The following is a 23,043-nucleotide window of genomic DNA, read 5'->3' as shown; positions in this document are numbered from 1 at the left end:
GTATCTGAGGGAAGGATGACAGTACCATTTCTTGGGGGCCCATTTTACACCAAGTACCTGAACAAGTGGAATAATTAATTCCAGCCCCAGAACAGCCTTTCCCTCTTTGGATGGGGAAACTGAGTCTCATGGAGGTGAGTGAGTGACCTGCCCAAAGTCACCCAGCTGGTGAAGTAACAAAGCCAGGATGTGAACCCCGGCCCTAAGCAGTGGCCAGAATCACTCCAGCCCCACACTCAGCTCCCAGCCTCCCTGGCTCCAGCCAGGCTAACTCTGGGGCCACGTCCCTTTGGAGGGTCATAGGATGCCACGAGGAGTCCTGGAGACCCCAACCCAAAGCCCTGATTTTATGGCAGAGAAATTGAGGCCCCAAGAGAGCAGGGCCCTTGCCTAAGGTTCCACAGCAAACAAGGGGCAGAGCCCTGGTCTCTGGGCTCCTGCTGCTACCCTGCGCCCACCCATGCCCTCACCTCTCACAAGCACGTAGGTGCTCTGTTCCCGGGGTCCGAAGGGCGAGGGCACCCGGACCATGTAGAGCCCCTCGTCCTCCTTGTAGGTGCAGGACACCTTCAGGGATGCCTGGCGGTCTGTGTAGAGGATCTTCCGACGTCTCGAGGACCTCAGTAGCCTCCCTGTGGAGGGGAAGTGGGGGGCCATTGAGTTTGTGGGGGGGTCCTGGTCTCACCTGGGAACCACAGAAATTGGGGGGTCTGGAGACCCTGGCTGGGCAGAGAGAGAGGCTGGTGAGGCTCAGCTCAGGCCTTGGGTGGGGGTGTTGGCCTCCAGGGCTTTGCCAAGGCAGTGGAGAACTCTCCTTTACAGAGGGCTTGGGGAGTAGGGAAGGGCCAGTGCGGGGCTGGGGCTCAATGAGGGAGTGAGGGTTTAGGGACATAGCCAGTGACAAGGTGAGGAGTTGTAGGTTCTCTGAGGAAGTAGGAGCAAGAGAGATGGGTCCCTGTATGGGGTCAGGGGACTCAAAGGAGGAGGGCCTGTTTGGGGGAGGTGGGAGCTCAGTAAAGGGCCTGGGTCTCACTGAGAGAGCTGGGGCCTCGGTGAGGCGGGTGGAGGACGTGTCGTGGGGTCAGGGGTCAGGTAAGGGAGTGAGGGCTCTCGGGATGGGAGCTTAGGAGGTGGATGGGGACTCAGAAGTGGAGTCCGGGGCTCAGGGGCGGGCCCTGCCTTGAGGCCACACTGTGGGGCCAGCTCTTCTCTTTGCCCCATGTGAAGGATCCGCCCTCCGTTCAGCACCTCCATTCTGGAAGATCTACAGGTTTGGGAAGACGTCTCAGCCTTGTTATTGCAGCTGTCAGGGATCCTGACGGCTCCCATACTCCCTGCTCCCAGCAGGTGCAGCCTCCCTGGGCTCAGAGCTGGGGGTGCCAGAGGGGCACTGTACTCTGGGTCCTTAGGCTATAGGCCTAGTCATGGAGTGGGTAGGAGGTCCAGCCGTCCTCCTCTTCCCTCACTGGGCCACGTCTTCCTGCCTTGGCTCTGACCAGGCTTCTCAAGGCCTCACCTGAGACATCCCTAGAGGCCTCCCAGCCTGCGGGTCAGCAACTGTATCTGCACCACCACCCTGACTCTGCAAAGTCCGATGCAACTGTTGCAGCCTGCCCTGAGCGCTTGTGGTGCCCTCCTGCCTCCCGATCTTGGGGCTCTGTTCCCATTGCTTTGAGTGCCCTCACTCACTTTTTTTTTTTGAGATGGAGTCTTGCTCTTGTCCCCCAGGCTGGAGTGCAATGGTGCCATCTCGGCTCACTGCGACCTCTGCCTCCTGGGTTCAAGCGATTCTCCTGCCTCAGCCTCCCGAGTAGCTAGATTACAGGCACTCACCAACATGCCTGGCTAATTTTTTGTATTTTTAGTAAAGATGGGGTTTCGCCATGTTGGCTAGGCCTGAACTCTTGACCTCAGGTGATCCACCCACCTCAGCCTCCCAGAGTGCTAGGATTACAGGTGTGAGCCACCACGCCTGGCCTCCCTCCCTCACTGTTAGGGAGGTAATGATGCATGCAAACGGCTGAGCAGGTGCCTGGTCAGTGCCAGCGGCTACAATTGTGCTGATGGCTTCCTCCCTCCTCCCAGGTGGACACAGCCCCCTGGGCTCATGCACATCTGCCCCTACCATTTACCCCAGCCCTAACCCAGGGCCTGGCACCCCACAGATGCTTGGTGGCCATTTATGGGGTGGCATGGTCTGACCACACCTGGCTGCACTCCCGCTCTCCTCTGCCTCTTCAGCACTTTAGCTCAGTTGGTACTGGTTGCGGAGAGTCTCTGTCCACTAGGGGTCCTCTCTGGCTCTGAGTTGAGCTTTGGAGGGGCCAGCTCTGGAGGCTGGGGGCCAGGACTGGGGGTCCTTACCATCTCGGAACCACTGGATGCTCTCAGCATCTAACACATCTTCCGAAAACAAGCATGACAGGGAGAAGGGTTCCTTCTCATGAGCAAAGACTGGCTTCAGCACCGAGGTGAATTCCACGCTGGGGCCAAACATCGATCCTGGGGTGGGAATGAAATTTGGGGCAGAAGTTTTTGAGGCAGCCAGCCTGGCCTGGGACTTAGGAGTGAGGGACTTTCTGGGGCATCCCTTCTCTTCTGGATCTTGACTAGGAGAAGGGGACCTGGCCTTGGGGTAGGAGGGGAAGAGACTTATCTAGGTAGTGGCCAGAGCAGCCAAAGAGCAAACATCCCAAGGCCAAGTCCATTGGTTTTTCTGGCTTTGCCTTTCAAACCCAGTTTAGGTCAGAGGACAGCTCAGCAGCTGGGGACAGCTCTGGGGTACCCTGCGCCCTTTAGAAGTCAGGTGCAGGTGTTACCAGCTCATAGACAAACCCCGGTGGACGTCCTTTTATGGGCAGGGGATGGCTATATTCTAAACAGGGACCGTGGGGGTGGGGGAGCAAAGCCTGAACAAAGAATCCCAGGTCCCGTTCTCCCCCAGCCGACTTACTTTTGAAGATCTCTGAATCGAAGCCAGCATCCTTCCCCAGGTAAGCTGAAAAACCAAAGGCAAACAGAGTTGGAGAAGGTTCAGAGCCCGCATTCCTGCGCTATTTTGGGGACATGGGCTTTGGATATGAGTTTGAGTCCTGGTCTGTTGGTGGCTTCCCCTTGTGGCTTTGGGAAAGTTCTTTCAGCTCTCTGTGCCTCAGTTTTTTCAGCAGTAAAATGGGACAGTAATTCCTACCTGGAGCAAGGAACGAGCGGGTTCACATGAATCAAGCCCCCAGCCATAGCCTGACACATGGCAGGTTCTCAATACATGCTGGTTTCCTTTCCCTACCCAAACTTGCCCCCAGGATTATGCACTGTCTTCACAGCGGTCAAGCCCGGTCAGAGACATGGGGATTTCTGGTGGGATCAGGGAGAGTGGTGGGGGAGGGGCAGCACTGAGAGGCATCCAGGGGCTGAAGGGTGAAATCCAAGGTAACGTTGCCACAGACCACCAGAGAATAGTAACAGCAGCTCTCTCACACAGTGCTCGCCCCATGCTCTGAGGATTGAACGAGCCAATTAAACACATAAACACATTGACTCATTCTATCTTCACAACAGCCCTGTCAGTTGGTACTATTATTATCCTCTCAAACAGATGAGAAAACTGAGGCACAGCCGTCCAGACAACACCCCAGCAGCCTGAAGCTATGACATGACACTGGTCCCTGGAAAGGCCCTTCCTGAGCAAGGTCCAGAGAAGGGCAGGAGGCTGCCCGAGATCACACAGGTCAGTGGAAGAGTCAGGATTGGAACTCAGGGCTCCTGTTCCCCAGGCCACTAAAATCACCCAAGTGGCTACGGAGATGAAAGCAGAGAAGAGGGTGGTAGTGGCGGTGAGTGGAGTAGGAGAAGCAGGGGGTTGGCTGGAGTCTGGGGCCAAGAGCAAGCCTGGTGGACCCTGGAGTTGCCAGCCTTGATGGAGAGAGGGACAGGGATCTGGAAGGAGTGGTGGGAAGGATGGGTGGGCAGAGGGAGGCAGGGCCCCAGTCCCTGACCTTGGGCTTGACTCTGGGCATGGACTATGGGGACGGCTCACATTTCTGCACAAGAGCTTGGCCTGGCAGCAGGATCTGCCTCCTAAGAGCTATTTAGGGAACAGGACAGTGGGTGGAGAGGGCTGTGCAGGACAGTTTAACAAGTTCTGATGAGAGGCAGGGAGGGTGGCCTGGGATCCACCTGTCTACTGCCCAAGACAGCTGCCTCAGGAATGTGTGTATGAGTGCGCGTGTGTGTATGAGTGCACGTGTGTGTGTGTGTGTGTATGTGTGCACACGTGGGCTTCTCTCTCCCGGGAGTCCTGGAACTCAGGGCACGGCATTCTTCTGGGCCCAAAGGTGTGACCCCCTTGGGCAGTGCCTTGCCCTGGTCATGGGAATGGGTACCATATGCCAAGGCTTATACGTATCATCTCATTTAATCAACTCAGACATCTGAGAGAGGTGGTAGGATTGTAGGATTCTCCCTTTCACAGATGAGGAAGTAGAGGCTCGGGGAAGTGAGGTGGCTTCCCAGATTTACACAGCCAGTTGGCAGCAGAGCCAGGATGTGACCTCGGGTCTGGCTGACTCCTGAGTGTCTACCTGCTTTATGCTGTGATTTCAGATGCCCATGGGGTGACCTCCAGGAGGGGCCCAAGCCCAGCTGGAAAATGTGCAAAAGGACCCACATGGGGCAGTGGGGGTCAGGTGGGGAGTTGCTGGGGTTTGGCTTTTGCCCCTGAGGACCCCTCAGCAGGGTTGGTGGGGCCAGACCACCCTCCCAGAGGCCCTGAGATGGATCCCAACCTAAGCGCAATCCGGCGGGCCAAGCATGCTCTTTGGCATGGCGGGCAGGTGGGTTCGCCTTGAACAACTGTGTAGGTTGTGCTCTGTGCAAAGGTATCCCCTGAGAGAGCAACTTGGGGGCTAAAATTCAGTCTGTTTTCCATTTGCCAAGCCATGTGCCCTGGAGTGGGAGCTGCACCTGCCTGCAGAAAAGGGGCCCCTTTCGCTAATTCATCCATTCAGTTCACACAAAGGTGCCCACCATGCCAGTGATGACTCTACAGAGAGAGCTGAGTTCAAGTCCCAGCCCTGCCACCGGCTGGCTCAGGATGGAATCAGGTACTATCAAGGGTGTCTGGCACACAGTGAAGACTCAGGAGAGGTCAGTTCCCTTCCCATCTCCCAGTTGCTCTTGACACCAACCCCCAGGGACAGGTGATCCTGCCTCACTCGCCTTCCACCATCAGCCCATGGCAGGCTGATGGAGGAGACTATCGCTTGCTGCGAAGGCCCCCAGGGAAGCGGGAGTCTCCAGGGCTGCCCTGGTCACCCAATGCCAGGCTGAACAGCCTTGTGCCTATGGCCCTTCCTCAGGTCTCACGCAGACCCATGTCCTTGTCTGCCCAGCTCGGGTTTGCTGTGGCCCAGAGTGCCTGTTGGGGATGGGAGGACTTACTGCGGACGAGGACTTTGGCGAAGGAGGAGGCCTGGCCGTAGGCGTTCTTCACTCGCACAGTGTAAGTTGCTGAGTCCTCAATGGTGCATCTGAAAAGGAGAGAGGGAGAAGTTCCTCCCAAGACTGCTGGGCTCCATGGGAAACACAAGTCCCCTGTGTGGGTGGGAAAGGCTGGAACTAAGGAAAGCCTCACGGTGCCAGGAAGAGACTTTGGTCATTATCTCTGAAAAGCTGTGTGTTTTCAGGTTGGCCACTGCACCTTTCCATGCCTCGGTGTCCTCTGAAAAACTGGGGACACGACACCACCTAAACCGTCTCAGGAGAAAGTGCTTTAAAAATATGACATGCCACGTTGCCGTTATTGCTGACTGTGGAGGATCAGAGAGGTTAAGTGACTTTCCCAGAGTCACAGAGCAAATGGAATTCAACTCAGCTTCAAACAAGGATCCTGGAGCGGGAGCCTCCTCCTTTTTCAGAGAGCAGCAGACAAACTTGGTCAAGGCAGGCTGCAATCTGGGTAGAACTGAGCCAGACACCCAGATGTTCCCAGTCTTAGGTGTGGGTCTCACCACCAACCAGGCCAACCCTGTCATGTTCCCAGTGGAAGCCTGGGCCAGCTCCATCCCAGGGACACCCTGGTGACAGAGAGGAGGTGGTCGGATGTGGCACCTCTGGCCCCATTAACAAGCAGAGGCCCCTTGGTGCCTCCTTTTTGCCCCTGGTCACTCAGCGCAGGAACCCCTCTTGCTTCCAGGGCCAGTCCCGCCTGCCCCGGAGGTCCCCCTGGGCCTGCGCACCTTCCTCGACTGTGGAGTCCATGGGGCACCTCCCTTATATGGTCAGATATTTATTGTCTCCCCACTTCTGAAGGGTAAGATGAGTGTTCTGCTTATCTTTGTGTCTCTGAGGCCTGGGTTGGTTGAGGTGGAGGGTTTGGTGTTTGGGAAACCCAGATAGAGAGAAATGGCTCACACCAGGCCCTGTCACATAGTAGCTGTACAAGAGCCTTAACTTTCTGAGCCTGTTTCATCACCTGCGACATGGGGTGCTTCCCTCAAGCATGGTGGCAGGGATTATGGATCGTATGTGAAAAGCACCCAGCACAGGGCCTGGCACCTGGGAGGAACTCAGCGTGTGGCAGCTGATATGAATGATGAGTGACACAGGCCTTGGGGAGGACTGCACTCTTATATTCCCGTGTGGCCTCCCAGCATGCGCCCTGCCTCTTCCCTCAAAACCATGCTTAGGACTCACCATCTCCTGAAAGGCTGAACTCTCTCCCATGTCACTGCTTCCCCTCACATGTGTATGTTTGTGTACATAAGCTCATGTGTGAGCACTGTGTATGTGCATGTGTGCATATGTGTGTGCACAGGTGCATATGTGTGCGTATTATGGTATTTTCTCTCCCCTACAAGGAGCCTTCCCAGCATGCCTAGTTCAGCGTCCAGTCCTCACGGCCAGCCTCTGAGTCCAAATTTCTCACCGTGTATCTCAAGGCATCGGAATCACATGGTGGGTGTGTGTGTTAAATATTAATTCCTGGGCTCCATTCCAGACCTGCTTAATCTGAATCTCTGGCGGTGGGGGGAGGGTCTGTTCCGTCCCAGGAATCGGTATTTTGACCAGCACCCTAGGGACTTCTGAAGGAGGTGAACTTGGGCCACAGCTCCGAGGAAGGGTTTGGGATCCTGCTCTGGCCTCGGCGGTGGCAGGGCCTGGGGTCATAGGTCTCTCCAGGTCTCCAGTCTCACCTCCTAATCTCCAGGGACAGCAGCCCGTAGTTGTTGGTGATTCGGTATTTTCCAGCAGGAAAGAGGCGGGGATCAATCCGTGTGTCATTTTTGTACCTGTGGGGACATAGCGGTCTGTGGCAGGCAGGGTGGTTCCAAGCGGGAGGGGTCTGGAGCCTCTCGGATGGGGATTCCAGCTGCAGGTTTTTGTTTTGTTTTGTTTTGTTGAGACGGAGTTTTGCTTTGTTACCCAGGCTGGAGCGCAGTAGTACAATCTCAGCTCACTGCAACCTCCGCCTCTTGGGTTCAAGCAGTTCTCCCTGCCTCAGCCTCCTGAGTAGTTGGGATTACAGACTCCTTCCACCACGCCCGGCTAATTTTTGTATTTTTAGTAGAGACGGAGTTTCCCCATGTTGGCTAGGCTGGTCTCGAATTCCTGACCTCAGGTGATCCGCCCGCCTCAGCCTCCTAAAGTGCTAAGATTATAGGCGTGAACCACCGCGCCTGGCCTCCAGTTGCAGTTTTGTGTTGCTTACTTGCCTGTGCGATTGGAGCAGCACTTATGCCACTCTGAGCCTCGGTTGTCCTGACTCGTGAAATGGGGGTATGAGGACACTGGTCTCACAGGGCTGCTGTGACAATTAAATGGGATGGGCTTATAAAGCCTTTCCCCTGTGCCCACACACCGCAGGTGCTCAAGGGTTTATTTCCCTTCTGGGGGCAGAGAAGAGGGAGCCTGTAATTAAGGGCAACTGCCCCTCCCCCTACCAAGCCATCCCCAGAGGCACCCTAGGACCAGGCCCCAGCTTTTCCCTTCCCTCCGAAGGGGCTTGCCGTGGAAGGAACCCCAGACCCCTGCCGCTCTTCCCAACCCCCGAGGATGGCTATTCTTCATTTTGGCTCTCATTACAATAGCCGGAGGAGCTTTCAAAAATCTCCATGTCCAGGCCGGGCACGGTGGCTCACGCCTGTAATCCCAGCACTTTGGGAGGCTGAGGCGGGCGGATCACGAGGTCAGGAGCTCGAGACTATCCTGGCAAACACTGTGAAACCCTGTCTCTTCTAAAAATACAAAAACATTAGTCGGGCATGGTGGCGGGCGCCGGTAGTCCCAGCTACTCGGGAGGTTGAGGCAGGAGAATGGCATGAGCCCAGGGGGCGGAGCTTGCAGTGAGCAGAGATCGCGCCACTGCACTCCAGCCTGGGCAACAGAGCGAGACTCTGTCTCAAAAAAAAAAAAAAAAAAAAAAAGAAAAAAAAGGAAAAAATCTCCATGTTCAGTTTTTGAACATACGGCTGTGGGAATTTGTATCGGAAACTGCTAATTATTCTCCAATAGCCATTCTCAGGGGGAAACAGAATTTACCCATGGGCCACCTAATATATGACGTATCTCCTTGCCTCTCTTTCTGCTCGGTGTGGCCATATGACTTAGCATTGTCAACAGCAAGCGGGGACAAGAGTCATGTGGCTGCTCCTGATGACACCCTTTGCCCCCTTTCACATCATTGTTCCCTCTGTCCTTGGCAGGAACAGGGAGGTGCCGGCGGCTGTCTCACATGCCGAAGTTCAGGGCTGCCTCTCCAGTAGTGATCTGGAGAAGCTCAGTCCCTGGGGAATCTGTGCAGCAGGTCTGTGCCGTCTGCATCCAGACGTTTAGATGGAAGAAAACAAGCTTCTAGCTTATTTAAGCCATTAAAAACAAAACAAAACTCCAGGTCCAGGCTGCATCCCAAATCAATGAAATCAGAATTTCGGGGGGGTTAGACCCTGGGATCAGTATATTGATACCCTGGGATCAGTATTTTGAAAATCCCCTGGTGAGGTCGTATGCGGTGGGTGGCTCATGCCTGTAATCCCAACACTTTGGGAGGCCAAGGCTGGAGGATTGCTTGAGACCAGGAGTTTAAGATCAGCCTGGGCAACATAGCAAGACCCCATCTTTACAAAATATTCTTTAAAATAATTAGCTGGGTGTGGTGGGGTGTGCCTATCATCCTAGCTACTCAGGAGGCTGAGGCAGGAGGACTGCTTGAGGCCAGGAGTCTGAGGCTGTAGCAAACCATGATTGTGCCACTGCACTACAGCCTGGGTGATAGAGCAAGACCCTGTCTCAAAAAGAAAATTTGTTTTTCTTAATGTCCTCTGGTGATTCCCAAGGGTAGTCAAGCGATTGCCCTGCCCTGGATGCTGCCCTCATTTTCTGTGAACTTGGGTCTTGTTCCCCCTGTTGTGTGAACAGGACAGTGGGGTGGCCTGGGGTCCTGGAGGCCTAAGGAGTAGGGGCTGAGGAGTGAGGGTGAGTGACACTTAGGAGGCCTGGATTTTGACACAGCTTGCTGTGTGACCTTAGGCAACTCCATACCCCTCTCTGGGCCTCTGTGTCCCTGAAGCCATGGAATGGAGTCTCATGGGATGAATGCTTCTCTCTGCCCTGTGTGGGTGGCTGAGGTTGAAGAGGAGGCCTCCCAGAGAGAGGGCACCCCAGCTTCAGCCTGCATCCTTCCCTGGACCTGGCCTCACCCATGCCCTGTTTGTCTCCAGGGCAACCAAACACAGCCACACCCCCGCCCCACCATGCAGCCCCCAGCCTGGCCCCCTCCTGAAAGGAGCTCCGCTAAACCTCCCACAGGGAGGGTGTTGCCTAATCTGGGTGCCCAATCTCTCCAGCTCTCCAGGCCTGGGGGCCAGGGTTAGGCCCCCTACCACACACCTGTCGGGAAGATTCCAGACACCTCAGCCTGGCCAGCTCTGCTTTTCCTGGAAAAAGCAGCTGCTGTGGCTCTGGCATGGCCGAGACAGCTGGAGACCTCAACACTCACCCCTCCCTCTCTCTGGGCCTTAGTGTCCGCCTGTGCAGTCAGGCCCTTGAAGGCACAAGCAAAGGACCACCCGAAGTGGCAGCCAGTGACAAAACAAGCTTGACTGGGACAGGGGAGGTGAGGGGCCTGAGCAGGGTCTGGCTCTGCAAGGACCTCAAAAGGAGTGAGATTTCTGTTATTTATCTAAATCTTTTTTTTGGCCTCACATATTTTGGTGTTCGATTTTACTTTTTAAGAATGTTTTAGGGAGGTCGAGGCGGGCGGATCACTTGAAGTCAGGAGTTCCAGACTAGCCTGGCCAAAATGGTGAAACCCCATCTCTACTAAAAATACACAAAAAATTTTAGCTGGGCGTGGTGGTGGGTGCCTGTAATCCCAGCTACTTTGGAGGCTGAGGCAGGAGAATTGCTTGAACCTGGGAGGCGGAGGCTGCAGTGAACTGAGATTGCGCCACTGCACTCCAGCCTGGGCAACAGAATGAGACTCCATCTTAAAAAGAAAAAAAGATTGCTTTAAAAAAAGAAAATAAGACCAGGCATAGTGGCTCATGCCTGTATTCCCAGAGCTTTGGGAGACTGAGATGGGAGGACTACTTGAGGCCAGGAGTTCGAGACAGCCTGGGCAACATAGTGAGACTCTGTCTACAAAAAAATTGAAAAGTTAACCAGGTGTGGGGGCACATGACTGTGGTCCCAGCTACTTGGGAGGCTGAGGCAGGAGGATCGCTTGAGCCCAGGAAGTTGAGGCTGCAGTGAGCTGTGACTGCACCACTGCACTCCAGCCTGGCAACAGAGTGAGACCTTATTTCTAAATAATAATAATGATAATCATTGAATGAATAGACTTGTCTAACAGGTGAGCTGGAATATTCCTCCAGCCCTGGGGCTGGACGGAACCTCTGGAGGTCAGTCCTGAGGCAACATGTGGCCCTGCCTGATGTGATTGATGATGGAAAACCAGATCCACCAAGCCAGGAGTGCCAGGGGCCACCTGAGTTGCCCAGGCTGGAGGTGGACCTGGGCTTGGCTTCTGCCACTTGTCAGGAATGCTCAGCTCCCTGTTGTGGCAACCTCGTTGGCAGGGGTAGAAACAACTCCCAAGAGGCTTCCAAGAATGCCTTCAATGTGGTCCTCAGTGCCAGGGCCGAGCAGAGCTTGGCTGCGGGGAGGACAGCTGAGTTGCTAACCTCCACTTGGCCTGGCCAGCGCTGGGAGCAGTCCTCCTAGTGGAATCAGCAACTTGCGTGCAGGGATCGCCCAGTCCCCACAGCATCCCAGTGCCCAGCAAGGTACTTGGCATAGTTTTTGGAATAAATGCCAGCTGGGAATGACCAGCCCTGAGGCCAGCTCCCTTAAGATCCTTTCTTGATTGCTCCTGGCCTGAGTGATTTCTATTTCTCTGTCTTCTGAAGCATTGTATGTGCTTTAAGGAAAGCAACACTTGTAATGGAACAGGAATTAAAAGACAGTAAAGAATGTGTAAGCAAAAACTCAGTTGTATGTAAGAAAACCCAATTTCCCTTGAGGAAGAGAAAGAGCTGAAGTCCTTTAAAAATTAACTGCCTGTTTTTCTGTGGCTAGTGACCCTTATCTCTCCCTTTCGCAGGCATTGTGAAGACCCTGTTTCTCTGGCTGTGCAGCTTCAAGGTCACTAGGCAGATAAACTCAAGTTGTAAAACATGTTTTTCCTTGAAAAGTAAGAAATGATGTAATGCGTGTCTTAATTGAATAACTGTCTTTGTTTCATGCTTCTGTAATATGCTTCCCCCTGCACAGATCTCCCCCCGCCCCACAAAATGCTTAAAAGGTAGCTTGACTCTTTGTTCAGGGCTCAGTCCTTTGGATGTTAATCTGACTGGGTTGGTGCACCTAAATAATTAAATAATTCCTTTTCAACCCCTCCATCTCTCTGATTCCTTAATTATCCCACAGCAGTAATAATCACTCTCCTACTCTCTAGGCCAGCTGAAAGAGTTATGCGCTTAGAGGCAGGAGACCCGAGTTTGAATCCTGACTCACATTGGCTGTGTGACCTTAGATAAGTCACACTACCTCTCTGAGCCTTGATATCCTTACCTGTGAAATAGGCATAATGGTTCCTATCTCATGAATGGCCCTGATGCTCAAATGCAAGTGAAGTTTTGGGTCAGTGTGATGTGGATTCAAATATGAGGCTGCTGTTTTCCTTTGTGTTTTCCATTATTTGTGCCTCTGTTCTCTCTCCTGCTAGACCATAGGCTGTTCCCTGTCAAGATCTGGCTCATAGGCAACCTCTTCTGAGAAGCCTTCCTGGATTCTATGGGCTGAGGTAGCTCCTTCTTCCTTTTCACCCAGACTCTTTGATCTCAAATATCACCCACGAGTATACTTCTTTGTGTGTTGATGTTTCTTTTCTGGGCTAAGAGTTAATTCCTTGAAGGTGAGATTGTGTCTGGTTATTTCTTTTCTTTTTTTTGAGACAGAGTCCTGTTCTGTCACCCAGGCTGAAGTGCAGTGGCACAATCTCGGCTCACTGCAACCTCCGCCTCCCGGGTTCAAGCGATTCTCTTGTCTCAGCCTCCCAAGGAGCTGGGATTACAGGCACCCGCCACCACACCCAGCTAATTTTTGTATTTTTAGTAGAGACAGGGTTTCCCAAGTAGCTGGCACTACAGGTGCAGGCCACATGCCCAGCTAATTTTTAAATTTCCTGTAGAGATGGGGTCTCGCCAGCTGCCCAGGATGTTCTCAAACTCCTGGGTTCAAGTGGTCCTCCCTCCTTGGCTTCCCAAAGTGCTGGAGGTGGGCCTGGGCTTGTTTGGTTATTTGTGTGCCCCAGTGCCTCAGTCAGGTCCTGGGATAGATGACACCCTCAGTAAATATTTGTTGAAAGCCCTTCCTCATCCCCCAGGGTACTGGGCAATGGGCCTTAGACCCAGGGGGATCTCAGGAAAGAGTAGCTTAGCCATGTGAATGACACGTCTCCTTCTGTGGTGAGACTGAGACCTGGGCCGCGGCCATGCCTACTCCAATGTGTGCCTGTGCAGGAGACCCCTGCCCCTGCCCCGCCCCTCCCCAGGTGAGGCCTAGCCTCTGGGATTCTGCCATGGTTCCCCTCCCAGGAAGGGCATCTCCTGCTTTCCCAGCCCCCTTCAAGCCCTGAGGTTTCCATGCTGTTGTGGCGTTAAGTTCTCATCACATGCAGGCTGGACAGGAGGTCTTCAATCCACTCTTCAGAACAGGAAATGGAGTCAGGACTAGGCAGTTTAAGAGGCATGGCTGAGACCTCACGCTGAGTGAGGAGAGAGGCAGAAAGCGAGGCTGGGAACACAAGGTTCTCGCTACAGGCGTGAGCTCCTTCTCCGTAGGCCCTTCCCTTCCCATCTTCTCCCTGCCCCACCCACTGTCTCCCTGCTACTTGGCCCCTGTCCTGCCTCTCACCATCATCCTCAACCCTGGAGACGCCCAGCTTGCAGCACCTGCCTTCTCATGAGACCAGAATCATATTTTTATGAGGGCTGGCTCCCCAGGGGCCCAGTCTTCCAGCCCCAGGCTGGCTGTGGGGTAGCTAAGAATAACCCAGGCCTAAGCTGGGCGTGGTGGCTTGTGCCTGTGGTCCCAGCTACTTGGGAGGCTGAGATGGGAGGATCACTTGAGCCCAGGAGTCAAGACTGCAGTGAGCTATGATTACTCCACTGCACACAGCAGCCTGAGCGAGGCCCCGCCTCTAAAAAAAATAACCCAGGCCTGGTTCCCCAGCAGCTGCTCTATTTGGTGGGTGGACAGAGCTCAGGGTTCACAGGTCTGCAACAAGAAGTCCTGGCAGAAGTATTGGATGTGAGGAACTCACTTGTGATCCCAGAGGCCCAGAACCCCTTCCTGCCCCAGCGGCTTACCAGGTGACCTGCGGTGGTGGTGAGGCCTGGACAGTGCAGGTCAGCAGGACCGTGGTGTGCTCCCAGACGGCATGGGAGCGAAGAGGGATCCAGAACCAGGGCCCGCGGCCGTAGCACAGCTCCCTCAGCTCCTTGGCCTCCTGGACCTTCTCCTCTGTCTGGAGGCGGGAAGAGGTATATGACGCTGTGAGCCAGGGACCACCTCTCTGCCATCTTTGCCATTACCTCCCCACTGACACCCAGACTCTGTAGTTAGACCCACATGGGCTGGAGTTCCCGGTCCCCTCCCCTAGCTGAGCAGGGTGGCACTGTGGGCAGAGCATTAGCTTTGGAGCCAGCTGGCCTGGGGTCAAGGTATTGACTAGCTGTGAGACCATAGGCGGGTCCTCAGTGTCCTTATCAGTAAAATAGAGATGATAACAAAATCCCTCACCCACTGTGGGGGTGTGGGGGTGAAAGACACGGCACTGAGAAAGCCTGTGTAAGTGGAAGCTGGGGAGGGAGTGTGGAGAGTGGCTCAAATCCTGATACTCATCAGGGCTAGCGTTTCCTGAGGGTCTTCTGTGTTCTAGGCAATGGGAAAGTCACTTTCCAAACCCAGTCTCCTTTAAATCCCACCTCGGCACTGAGAATTTTTACAATGACGTCTATTTTACTTTATTTTTATTATTATTATTTTTTAAGATGGAGTCTCACTCTGTAGCCCAGGCTGGAGTGCAGTGGTGTGATCTTGGATCACTGAAACCTCTGCCTCTCGGGTTCAAGTGATTCTCCTGCCTCAGCCTCCCGAGTAGCTGGGATTACAGGCCCAGGTAATTTTTGTATTTTTAGTAGATACAGGGTTTCACCATGTTGGCCAGGCTGGTCTCGAACTCCTGACCTCAGGTGATCCGCCTACCTCGGCCTCCCAAAGTGCTGGGGTTACAGGCATGAGCCACTGCGCCCAGCCCTGTTTTACAGATGAGAACACTGAGGCTCAGTAACAGGGATGCGCTTGCCCAGGGTCACACCACTGGAATGTAGGGGCATCAGATGCAGACCCAAAGCCTGGACTCTGCCCTGGATGTCCCGCCTCTTGGGAAGGGGGTGAGGATGGCAGCAAGTGGTGCATCGCAGGTCCCAGGCCCTGGGGCTCCACGGCCCACCCCCTTACCCGCCGCCTCAGCATCTTCCAGTCCCGCCTCTGGCGCAGCAGCCGGTGGGTCTGCAGGAAGGCGATCTCAGTCCTCTCCCAGTCATTGCCGAAGCCCACCCGCTTCTGCCCTCGCTCCTCCAGCTCCACGGCAGAGGTCTGGCGTCTCAGCTGGGCTTCCCTGCCGTGACAGAGGCCATCGGGACTCAGGCAGGGATGGGGGGTGCCTGGGGCATCCTGGCCAGTTCCATTCCCTGTGCCCAGCAGTGCCAGGATGCTTTAAACTTTTGGAGGACATGCATGATTTTGCATCTTCCCTTGCCTCCAAAACAGCCTGGAAGGGCCCTGCTTGCAGTCAGTCCTTAATAGTTGACTGTTTTCATTGTTTTCAAGGCTCTTTCACAAACCTTTGTTCATCTTGTTTTCACGACAGCCAAGTGGCCAGGCCTTAGTGTCCCTATTTTATAGGGCCGGGACTGAGGCTTAGCAACTTGCTTCAGGTCAGCCAGGACCACCACCCAAGCCTCCTAGCCCAGGGCCCTGCCCCAAGCCGAATGCTGCCTCTCCACGCCAGCACACTCAGAGGCCTCCTCAGTCTCTGGCCTTGTGGGAAACTGGGGCCTGGTTTACTTGCTCCTTCTGTCCCAATCTCAGCCCCCTCCCCCACCACGTGAAGCCCAGAAGTCTGTTGGTGAAGTAGGCCCCTACCCTCTTCCTTGGGAACAGTCCCCCGCTATGACACGTGCACCCTTCCAGAGGGTGGCATGTGGGCTTTGCGGGCAGGTAGCCCTGGGCTTAAACTCCTGTCTAGACCCTTATTCTAGATGTGGGATTTTGGGCAGGTTCTTTACACTCGGGGTGAAAGGCCAGCAGGGAGGCCGGGGACTGGACAGGATGGCCCCTCCTCAGCCACAGCTCCCTGGGAAGCTTCTCTGACTCACCAAGACAGCTCGGAGGAGGCCGTCAGAGCCAGGGCTGCTGCCAGGGCGTAGTCCGCAGCGCTGAACTCATGCTCTTCTTCGCTGCTCCCAGAAGGAGGGGAGTGAATGGCTCCTGCAGGATTGGCTGGGGGCTCCCTGAGATTAGGGCTGCATCTGCCCACCTCAGCCTCAGGGCACCAGCAGGCAGGGCTGTGCCTCCCTCCTCATACTGGGGTCTCAGAAAGCAAGGCTGCATCCCCCCAACCCTGAACGTACTTCCCTCCTCAAACAGGGTTTCCAGAGGACAGGGCTGTGCCTCTTCCATCACATGGGGGTCTCCAGAGAGCCAATTGTGTCTCCCCCCTCAGACAGGGGGTTCAGAAAGCAGGGATGTCCCTCCCCCCATCAGGTTGGAGCCTCCAGAGGGCTAGGCTGGGCCTCCCTCCTCAGACTGGGGGCCCTGGGAACAGGGCAGTGGCTGGGCGGGGACCCTGTGGCTCCCACCTGCTGCGGAAGGTCCGCGTCCGCACAGAGGAGCCCATGCGCAGGCTGTGCTGCCGCTCCTCCTTCTGCTCCTCCTCCTGCCGGTGCTCCAGCCTGTGAACCTCCATGGCCTGGGGGGGCCGGGGGTCCCCCGCACCTCCCAAGCTGTGCGGCAGAGTCATGGCTACGAGAGCAACAACCTGTCAAGGCCAAGGTCCACGGTCATTCCACCAGGTGCCCGCCTATCCCCTCCCATGCAGTCTTCCCAACATCTCTAGGAGGCTGGCAGGATCGGGGGTGGGGGTGTCCTCTCTGCAGTGGGCAGACAGGGAAACTGAGGTCTGAGAGGGAGAGGGACCTGCCCAAGGTGACAGAGGCAGGCTTTGGGCTCTGAGCCAGGCTTCTCCTCCACCCCATGTGCTCCCCAGCTGAGTGAGCAGAGCTCCCACGTTAGGGAGCAGGGCCCTGGCTTCTAGCTGCTTCCAGCTGCTTCCAGCTGCTTCCAGCTGCAACCCAGCCCTTGTCTCACTGTATGATCTGCGGCAAGGTTTTCCCTTCTATGGGCCTCAGCTCCCCAGACAATGAGTAATTGAAACTGTGATGTCCACGGCTGTGTCTATGACTCAGGACGGGCAGGCGTCCCCATTCTTCCTGCACCGGCCATGTTCAGTCCTACCTCTGAGCCTTTGTCCACGCTGGTTTCCTCTCCTGGCACACCCTTCCCCTCCTCCTGGCCCGCTTAGCTCTAGTCATGCTTCAAACCCCAACTGAGGGCATGCTAATTAGCAGAGAGACTCTGAGTCCAGCCCACAGGGTGTGATCCCAGCTCCTTATCCCAGCTTTCAAGTGTGTAACCTTGGGAAAGACTCATGACTTTGTTTCCTCATCTGTAAAATGGGTCTACCAACCTCCCAGGGTAGTTGTGAAGGTTAGATGAGTGCTTGGGGCTTAGTAAGTACAACATAAGTGTTAGGCATTAGCATTATTTTTCTAAGAAGCCTTGCAGAAAGACTACAGGCCACCTAGAATTTTCCCTCTTCTAATTTCTTTTGTACTTATTTTCTAGCACTCCACAATTTAGCATTGATTCAGACAATGCTTTCTCTACGTAATTATTTTGTATCTGTGCATCTTGACTGTTCAACAAGACTGTAAGTGAACTAAAAGTAACAATAGTGAGAACTTACTATGTTCCAGGCCCATGTTAGTTTTCAAATGCATTATCCCCAGTCCCTGCAATAACCCAAATGAGGACAGCACCATTATTATCCCATTTTACTGATGAACAGGGGCAGTACTTGCTCAAGGTCACCCAGCATGATGGTGGGGCCATGACTGGCAGCCAATCCCTAGCCCAACCCCTAGCCCTTCTGACCTCTATGTCATATGTCCATTCAAGGCCAGGCCGTGGCCGAGGCTGGGGACACGGTGGGCCACAGGGCCTTTCTCCTTATAAGGGGATTGCAATGTACACATCTCCTTTGCATTCCCGAGGCTCAAGTCTAGGCCCGTGATGGCGCCCAGTGGGGCCGGATCAGATTGACCCAGGGGAGGCTCAGGAAGCGGATCCATGGATATGGAGAGGCAAACGAGGGGTGTGGGAGGCCCGTGTGCCCTCTGGCTGTGGGTTTTTGCACTGAGTTTTCTCATATCCGGGCTTCAGTCACTGCTGGGTCTCTGAGGGCCCCCCTGATGCTAAAGCTGGAATCCCTGGAATGGCTTTCACACCTCCTCCAGGTGGGAATCCTGGTCTGCAGTCTTCTGGCATGGGAGGGTTCCTGCCCAGTCGTGGGGATGGAAACAGAAGAGGGACGACCGCCTGCCTTGGCCTGCTCCTGTCAGCTTCTGTGGGGTCAGCTCTGTCTGGCCCCTGCCTCTCTAGAGGGTCCTGCTGGAGGTGGCAGCATGTGTGTGTGTGTGTGTGTGTGCGTGCATGTGTGTGTATGTGTGTGTGTGCGTGCATGTGTAGGCTGTCTTCTGCCTGGATGTGAACACGGCACCTAGGTGACCATTTCTCTAAGTCCATGGCATGGAAGGTGAGCCCACTGGCTTTATTGGAGAGCCGTTGGCCTGGAAGGGGCACGTGGTGGAGGTGTCTGGGGCTCGGGCTGTGGAGGGCCAGTCTTAGTGGGCTTTTACCCCTTCTACTTCCTAGAAGTTTGCTCCTTTTGCGTGTCTGCAGTTGTGGGCATCAGGAAAAAGAGAATGGATGGCTGCAGGGTTAGCTGGGACCAAGGGCTGCCCCTAAAGCTCCCTGGGCTCCTGCTAATCCTCTCAAATGACATAATGGGACAGTCACCCTCTTTGGCTTCGTATCACTCCCTCCCGATGGAAGAAGTTCTCTTTGCACCCAAAGAAGTGACTAGCCCTGCTCATTCTGCTCTTTCTTCCTCATGGCCCAGGAGGAGAGCTGCTGGGTACCACCCTAGGTGGAGCAAGGACTCCCCACTCTGCCCCAGCTTTCCTGGGACACGATGGCCCTGGCTCCAGTGGCTGAGAGTTAACATTCCCTGGCACCAGCCACTGGCTCCCTTCCCCTGGATGCTCTGTTCCCGATTAGCACAGCAGGCAGGGGCCTGGCGCTCGTCCCTGACCTCGGGGCCTCCAGCAACCAGACCCCTGGCTTTAGCGGATGAGCTACCAATTCTTTTTAAAGCACTGACTGATGCGTGGGATTAAGCAGGGACAAGTTTGCGGCCTCCCTGCCCTTTCCCAAAGGACCAGGGTGCCTCTTCCCAGAACACTGTGTGTGCCTGCATGGAGGGGAAACTGCCCCCGCTTCCCTCTCTTGGGGTGCAAAAATCTGGGCCAGAGGTCCCACTGCATGGCCTTCCCTATTCCCCTCTGCTTTCCTCCCAAGCCTCCATCTGCCGAGGAGGCCTCTCCCCTTCTTCAGGAGGGAAAGAGGAATGCACAGCAGTTGAGCCAAGACCCCTCCAGGAGCTGCGATGGGGGCGGATGGTGGCTGGGAGCAGAGACACATCCTGCGGGCGGCAGCTGGCACAGGCTGGGACGTGTTCTTAGCCAGTGGCTCCACCAGCTTCCGCGAGGCCGAATCCTGCCCTTGCCAGTCATGAGCTGAGGCAACTCCTTTCCCGTCTGGGCCTCGGTTTCCTGCCAGGCACTGGATGAAATCCCTCCAGCTCTAAGATTTGGGATCCGAGGGCTCGCTCTCTTTCCCTGCCTGTGGGGTTGGCCACGCCGGGCTCAGCCAGCTCCGCTCTAAGTTCGTGGAACTTGCCAGCTTAGCCTGGCTCCCGCTTATCGCTGCTTCATCACAGGAAAGACTCCAGTTCCCAGGGCAGCCCCCACTCTTCTTTTTTTTGCAACTTTCACATCACAGACAGCTCAGCTCTCAGAAGACCCAGGGCCACACAGAACAGTGGGATGGGGCAGGGGTTTCTGGAATCCCCTCCCATTTTCACTTGGGTGCTGCCTCAGCACAAATTTCCCAGGCTCCTTTCACAACACACAACACACATACATACAAACACACACACACACACACACACACACACGCACCCACAGATATCACTCCCCAGTGGCTGACTCTTAGGAGGCATCCCTCCCCCGCCCTGATTTCCGGGGGTGACTCACAGAAGCAGTGTGCCCACTTAGGAGTCTCTGGGGAGAAGATTCCTGAGGCCGAGAGGGTCCTTGTTCTCTTCTTGCCTTCGGCTCAGCGGGCACCGGGAGAAGAATGCGATCCCGGAGACTGCACCGTCTTAAATATAGCAGCGCTGAGACAGTACGATGACAATGGATGAGAACTATGGCATCGGGGACGGGGGGCCAAGGGGAGGGGCCATTCCGTGTCTCCAGCCTGCTGGGCAGCAGCGACAGGTGGAGCTGTCCGCCACGTCCCCCCACACTGCTCCTCCTCTCAGCTGGGTCCTTTCTGCCCAACCCGAGCGCCTGTTAAAATGGAAAGGAGGGAACGGCTCAGGCATGGTCGTATGCAGGGCAGATCCCGTGCGCGTTCTCAGCTGTCGGGAGTTCTGATCTGAATTCTGCCCTGGCTGACTGGGTGCCCTGGGGAAGGTGCTCAGCTTCTCTGAACTGACTGCCTTCTGAAAAACGGAGGCAGTGAGACTGGGCACCTGGATTTCATGAAGATGGTGGAAGGAATATGGCCTAAAAGTGAGTGTTTCGTGCTCAGAAGTTGTCACTGGCTAAAACAGCAATGTGTGGCTCCTGGTCCCTCCACCACTCCGGTAGTTACTACACGGCCCCCGTCCTGACCACAGTCATGTGTGTGTGGTGTGGTGCAGGCAGGAGGAGCTGGGGAGCCACCTACTGCTTCACTGTGCAAACTGCTCAGGCTGCCAGAGTGTCCCCTGCACGGCCTTCTTATAGGGTAAACGCACCTGACAGGGATAACTGAAGCACGCCCCAAGAATGACCCTGTGTGGAAGACCTGAATATGTGTTCCGAGCTAAGGAATCTGGGGAGTAGCCAACCCGTTTCTTACCTACGATGAATATCTGAGCCCCCGTCCCGTCCCTTCTGGTGGAACACTGGCCATACAGGGGATTGAGGCCCTGAGTTTTGGGTTAAATGAAGATTGCCAGGTGGAGGTCATTAGGGGATGGTGTTAAGTGAAAATGCTCTATAAACTGCATGCTGTTTGCAAGGGGCTGAGGTTTTCCTGCCCAGTCGGCCGCCACTGGTATGTTGTCCAGCCCGCCGCCCCTGGACCATTTCTGTATGTAAGGCGGTTCTCCTGTCCAGTTCACCACCAGTGGACTCTCTCTCCTGTAGGCAAGCCCCTAACAAATCCCCACGTTCCTTCCTTTCCTTCCTTCCCTTCCTTCTCTCCCTTCTCTCCCTTTCTTTCTCTTTCTTTCTTTCTTTCTCTTTCCTTCCTTCCTTCCTTCTTTCCTTCTTTCCCTCCCTCCCTCCTTCCTTCCTTCTCTCTCTCTCTTTCTTTCTTTCCTACTTTCCTTCTTTCTTTCCTTCTTGAGTCAGAGTCTCACTTTGTTGTCCAGGCTGGAGTGCAGTGGCATGATCTCAGCTCACTGCAACCTCCGCCTCCTGAAACCCCCATGTTTCGTTTGCTGGCTATGGATCTTTTCTTTGGCCTCTCAAACCTGGTGCCTTCCCTACTGAGGTTAATAGGTGTTCGGCACCACACCTCTTCCCACCCTTTGCCCTCTCCTGCCATTCCCTCAGTCTCAATTCTTTCCCCCTCACATTCATTGGCACCTACCCTATGCCAGGCCCTAACCTACAGGGGAAGTCAGGCACTTACGACAGGAGGTGATCAGGAAGGTGCACCTGGGTCGAGTCTCAGAGGATGAGCCGGTGAGGGGAAGGCTGTACCGGCCCCTAGCCAGAGAGCACAGCTTCCCTCCCTCACCCCTTCCTGTGACCTCAGGTGGCCACCCACACTACACCTGTCACTCTTGCTGGTGCCTCAGGGACTCCTCACTGGAGAGAAGGAGAGAGAGAGCACAAGTGAACTCTGCAGGCAAAATCTGAATCCCCTGCCCTATTTGAAAACCCCTTTCTAAGCTCTTCTGTGGCTCTGTCTTATAGCATCTTTTGGGAGAGAACATTTCTCTCCCATCTTCTATTGACCCAATCGAACAAGGGCTTTCCAAGACTCATCTTCATACATTTGCTGTGAGGGGTGAGTGTGAGTGAATCCGTATGAACAGCAAAGAGGGCTTTGAGCTTCCAATTGAGCAGGAGACAGTCATTTAAACAGGTCCTCTAGCCCCGTCTTCCCGAGGCAGTCTGGGGAGATGAATGAAGGTGCACTGGAGAGACAGGGTGCATCCTGGAGTCAAACTGGCTTAGGCTTTCAATTCAGTCCCACCACTTATTAGCTGGATGACCTTGGGGAAGGCACTCAGCCAGTGTGGTTTGATTATCTGTACAGTTGAAGACAACAATTTCCACTTTGCTGTCTGATTGAAAATGTTCAATCAGGCTGGGCATGGTGGCTCACACCTGTAATCCCATCACTTTGGGAGGCCGAGGCGGGTGGATCACCTGAGGTCAGGAGTTCGTGACCAGCCTGGCCAACATGGTGAAACCCTGTCTCTACTAAAAATACAAAAATTAGCCGGGTGTGGTGGGGGGCGCCTGTAATCCCAGCTGCTTGGGAGGCTGAGGCAGGAGAATCGCTTGAACCCAGGAGGTGGACGTTGCAGTGAGCTGAGATGGCGCCATTACACTCCAGCCTGGGTGACAGGAGTGAAACTTTGTCTCAAAAAGAAAAAAAAAAAAAAAGAATAGAAAAGAAAAGAAAAGAAAATGTTCAACCACGAACCGTGAAACCTCCAGCACGGCGTCTGGCCCCAGACAGACGTTTGCTAAATGAAAGCTCTAGGAATGCTGATGGCTTTCTCTTACCCCATGCTTCTGGGGGTGGGATTCCCATGTATCCCTTTGTTGACCTCACCCCAGTGAAGCACTCAGTCATCACTGGAACCTCTGTAAACATGGCCAACCCTAAGGTCATGCGGCTGAGCAGAGAGATTAGATGACTTGATGTTATACAAGCCTTGGTTTAAATCCCAACCTCTGGTGCCTCAATCACTAACAGGGGGACCTTGGCCTCCTTTCTGGGCCTCAGTTTCTTTCTCTGTAGGTGGAGGACACATTCCAAGATAGCAGAGAACTTGCCTGCCTG

General features: G+C 54.8%; 1 protein-coding gene across 1 annotated transcript in view; it reads right to left on the bottom strand.

Annotated features, from left to right (window-relative positions):
* The window catches only part of MYOM3 (myomesin 3), a 56,328-nt gene extending 36,041 nt beyond the window's left edge, over window positions 1-20,287 (bottom strand). The window contains exons 1-10 of the mRNA XM_003810765.7: window positions 20,001-20,287; window positions 16,425-16,603; window positions 15,942-16,022; window positions 15,022-15,181; window positions 13,869-14,026; window positions 7,194-7,289; window positions 5,440-5,528; window positions 2,954-2,998; window positions 2,365-2,502; window positions 471-632 (exon numbers count right to left, since the gene is read on the bottom strand). Of these exons, the coding sequence (XP_003810813.4) occupies window positions 471-632; window positions 2,365-2,502; window positions 2,954-2,998; window positions 5,440-5,528; window positions 7,194-7,289; window positions 13,869-14,026; window positions 15,022-15,181; window positions 15,942-16,022; window positions 16,425-16,585 (1,090 nt within the window). The 5' untranslated portion in view covers window positions 16,586-16,603; window positions 20,001-20,287. The remainder of the gene's footprint in view (window positions 1-470; window positions 633-2,364; window positions 2,503-2,953; window positions 2,999-5,439; window positions 5,529-7,193; window positions 7,290-13,868; window positions 14,027-15,021; window positions 15,182-15,941; window positions 16,023-16,424; window positions 16,604-20,000) is intronic.
* Between the last annotated feature and the right edge of the window lie 2,756 nt (window positions 20,288-23,043).

Source organism: Pan paniscus, chromosome 1 (genome assembly GCF_029289425.2).
Source record: "Pan paniscus chromosome 1, NHGRI_mPanPan1-v2.0_pri, whole genome shotgun sequence".
NCBI lineage: Eukaryota > Metazoa > Chordata > Mammalia > Primates > Hominidae > Pan > Pan paniscus.
This window is presented reverse-complemented; position numbering and strand designations above follow the sequence as displayed.